This window comes from Miscanthus floridulus, chromosome 8, assembly GCF_019320115.1.
Source record: "Miscanthus floridulus cultivar M001 chromosome 8, ASM1932011v1, whole genome shotgun sequence".
In the NCBI taxonomy this organism is placed as follows: Eukaryota; Viridiplantae; Streptophyta; class Magnoliopsida; order Poales; family Poaceae; genus Miscanthus; species Miscanthus floridulus.
In genome coordinates, this window is record NC_089587.1 from 198,161,146 (window position 1) to 198,165,050 (window position 3,905).

The 3,905-nt window shown below is 50.1% G+C and overlaps 1 protein-coding gene across 1 annotated transcript; it reads left to right on the plus strand.

The window, feature by feature from the left end:
- Positions 1-1,457: 1,457 nt before the first annotated feature.
- Positions 1,458-3,572, plus strand: LOC136474515 (uncharacterized). Its single transcript, XM_066472087.1, has one exon. It carries the CDS (start codon positions 1,515-1,517, stop codon positions 3,288-3,290), a length of 1,776 nt encoding a protein of 591 aa, XP_066328184.1. The 5' UTR covers positions 1,458-1,514; the 3' UTR covers positions 3,291-3,572.
- The last annotated feature ends 333 nt before the right edge of the window (positions 3,573-3,905 follow it).

Below are 3,905 nucleotides of genomic sequence, written 5' to 3' on the forward strand. Positions count from 1 at the left end.
AAGTACTAGCTTCAAAAGTCGATATTCCAAATGATAGGTAAGATGTTCTCTTCTCTTTACCATTTTTGGAGAAAGCTCCAGAATTGTTTGAATGTTGACAAATCTATCATCTTCTCACACATCAACAATATAAAGACAAAGCGAGTGTTAAGTTCCCTCAATTCCACCTAATCAAAATGACTTGGATATAATTTAGCTAGGCTTATCAATTTATCCATATTAAAATCTTGAAATGAATTCCTTGGATTAAATGCTGTCGAACATACGAGCAATTAAGAGATCTCATCAAAGCGACTATCAAGCCAACTTGAAAAAGATGCTTGTTGGAAATTCCAGTTTTTTTTTCCTTGGCATAGTTGGATCAATGTAAGCCTCATCCTGTCATCCATTTCCAACTTGCAAATTTCATGTTCATCACAAAAAGCATACTGTACACTTCAGCAAGCACTTTCTCGCACTCTTCTCTTCCAACCTTATCTATAAGGCTTCTAGTAGATCTCACCCAATTACAACATTCACAATATCTTGATCTTTCCGTTGGAAAGCAATTGACAACGTATTTGTGGTAGTTAAAATGGTCAACATGCATTGCAAATAGAGATCAAATTCAAATGACAGGAAGTACACAAGAACACCCCCTGTCTTTGATCGATGTCTTCTCTTTCCACAAATTCTAGCACTTGGATAGTTGTTTTTGTGGGAAACTTTGATAGCCGTTTGGAAAAGTTAACTAAACTTCTAAGAGATTTATAATGAGAACTACAACGAGTATCAAAGTAAGTCTACCGGACCCATTTCCAGTAGTGATGATGGGTTTTGAACCGGCAGATTGTTGAATTAGCGTAAGTCTGATTCCAAGATGTATTTAGAACTAATAATATGATCATTGTATAAATATCTGAATTGCAAGCCGTCCAGATAATCATGCAAAGAAACGAACATGTTTGCTGCTAGTCATTACTAAATACTCCCACAATGTTGAGCACAGTACAAGAAGGGGTTCTATAGCTGTAGGACATTCCGTACACCCGTAGACATATTGACCAACACAAGAGTAGCTCCCACAACGGCGACGGTCATAAATATTCTCTCATTTGGTGTTCTATTCGATCCCGAATATTGGATCGGGGAAAAATTCTAAGAAACCTGCTTAGCCTCCGGGTCCAGCAAGGATGTGCCGTTAGTACTAACTATACATGTTGACCTGCACAAGAGTTGCTCGCGCAGAACGGCGGGGGCCAGCGCAACTCTCGGACGTTCACTTCCGCGTTGATGGGATCGCGCGGCCTTGGCGCGCAACTCCTAGTTGATGCTGACAATGTACGGCCCGTCCATTCAGGGACCCACGATTGGAGCCGCTCGCCATGCACGGGCTATGTTTAGCAATGGTCCGCCGTGCAGGTATATAAAGTAGAAGCAGCGCCCGCTTCTCATCATCTTCAGTTTAATGCCTCCTCTCAGCTCAGCTGCATGCATCATGGCGATGTCCACAGGCAAGTCGTGATAGATCGATCATGGCGATGGTTATGGAGAACCAGCAGCCGCTGGCGCCGATGCCGGTGGTCCCGGCGCCGCCCCTGCCTCCTCCACCCCCTCCGCCGTTGCCGCCACCTCCGCAAGCGTACAAGCACCGCTGCAAGGTGTGCAAGAAGGGGTTCATGTGCGGGCGCGCGCTGGGCGGCCACATGCGAGCCCACGGCGTTACCGACGACGGGCTCAGCGCCGACGACGACGCGCACGAAGACGACGACGACGACGACTCCGTCCCCTGCGCCGGCGCATGGGACTCTTCGGAGGCGGCGGCGACGAAGCGCATGTACTCGCTCCGCACCAATGCGGGCCGGCACAAGAATTGCAGGGTGTGCGAGAACTGCGGGAAGGAGTTCACGTCGTGGAAATCTTTGCTGGATCACGGCAGGTGCAACTACGATCGGGAGAAGGACGACCTCAACATCGCCGGCGCCGACATCGATGGCGAAGATGAGGAGGACCTAGCATTGGCAGCCGGCGGTTGGTCGAAAGGGAAACGTACACGCCGGACCAAGGTGATCGTTGTGGACAACGGTTCACAAATTGATGAGCCGCAGCTGGTGCCGACCACGTCAAGGGAGGAGGAGGACCTCGCCAACTGCCTCGTCATGCTGGCATCATCGAGTGGCGGCGTGCAGCCGCAAGCCATTGCTGACGTCCACCAACAACCATACGCATCGACGAGCAAGGGCGAGCGTGCACCGGCGAGGAAGGATGAGCAGAGATTCCTTGTGCCTCCACAACCAATCTCTATGCTACCACCTACCGTACCACAGTTCAAGTTTCTGGCGCCACCACAAGTGATGCCGTCGCCGGCCGTGCCTCGTGGCTTATTTGAGTGCAAGGCATGCAAGAAGGTGTTCACGTCTCACCAGGCTCTCGGCGGCCACCGTGCCAGCCACAAAAAGGTCAAAGGGTGCTTCGCGGCCAAGCTAGAAGAGAGCAGCCGCAACGACTCCCCGCAACCCAGCGCGGCGTCTTCCAATGACAACGTCAAGGTCGTGGTTGAAGCCATCCCCGCCATCGTCGACACCACAGAATCGAACGGTGTCGATGGCAACGCGGAAGTCAACATGCTAAATGCTAGAACCACCGCGGTTGTCGCGGCCACCTCTGCACCAGAAATGGATAATATCATGCAGGTCGACGAGGCGCCCTCATCCTCCACCGTTTCACCCTTCAAGAAGAAGGGGAAGGTGCACGAGTGCTCCATCTGCCACCGCGTCTTCATGTCAGGGCAAGCGCTCGGCGGCCACAAGCGGTGCCACTGGCTCACGACGGTGGCCGGGGACCCGACGGCGGCGGTCGCCAAGCTGCCCTTCATTACTCAAGATCACGTCATGCACGCCGCCATGTGCCAGCAGCTCACCCTCGGTCCACCGGTGTATGGGACGTCCGATTCGTGTCTTGACCTCAACGTGCCCATGAATCAATCTGCAGATCCAGCTGCCACGAGACAAGCAGCCGGGATCAACGAAAGCATGCTGAGCCTCAATGCACCGGCGTCGCTGTACATGCACCCATGGGCCGGACATACCAACGCGAGAAACATGCACAACACGGCGGCGACAAGTGGTCACTACGACTTGCCGGAAGCCAGCGCCGCCACCGAGGATGAAGCGGATAGTACGAGTGCCAAACGAGCCAAGATCAGTGACCTCAAGGACATGAACATGGCTGGGGAGACCTCGCCGTGGCTGCAAGTTGGCATTGCCCTACCGTCCGAGACCAACGTGAAACTGCTCAAGCCTAAAGGCTAGAATATATTATACATTTATATCGGAAGCACTTACTTACTTACTTATATATATATATATATATATATATATATATGAATATTTAATCGGCAAGTATGTGTATATATAATGTAGTTATTAGGGAATCGATCTACCTGGATGGTATTCCAACCTTCAGGGAACGCATTGCTAGGAGGAAAGTAAATAGGCTAGAATGCTTGTTACCTGCAGAAGGCTTGTTCCTTACTGTACGATTCATTGAGGAGCCTTGGATTTATATTAATAGTTTCCCATTCCCCCCTTCCCTTCCGCTCCCCCCCCCCCCCCCCCCCCCCCCCCCCCCACAACCCTATTTTGTTATATGTTACTACTTGTGTTGTTTTCATTTTTGTTTATCTTCGGCAGTTCCAAAATAAAAGCATATGTGTAAAATGTTTTTCCTGCTGTTTCCAGTTTGGGTTATCTATCTGATTATCTCCTTATTAGTCTCTGTATGTCCTACTAGCAAATGTGTCCATGTGTTGACAATTGTTGTACGCGAGTCGTTCTAACTCGCATGAGCATGGATGTGAGTCTAGGTCACATACGGTACAGGACATGGAGGGCGCATAGGTATTTTGGAAAGTAAAAAAAAAAGAT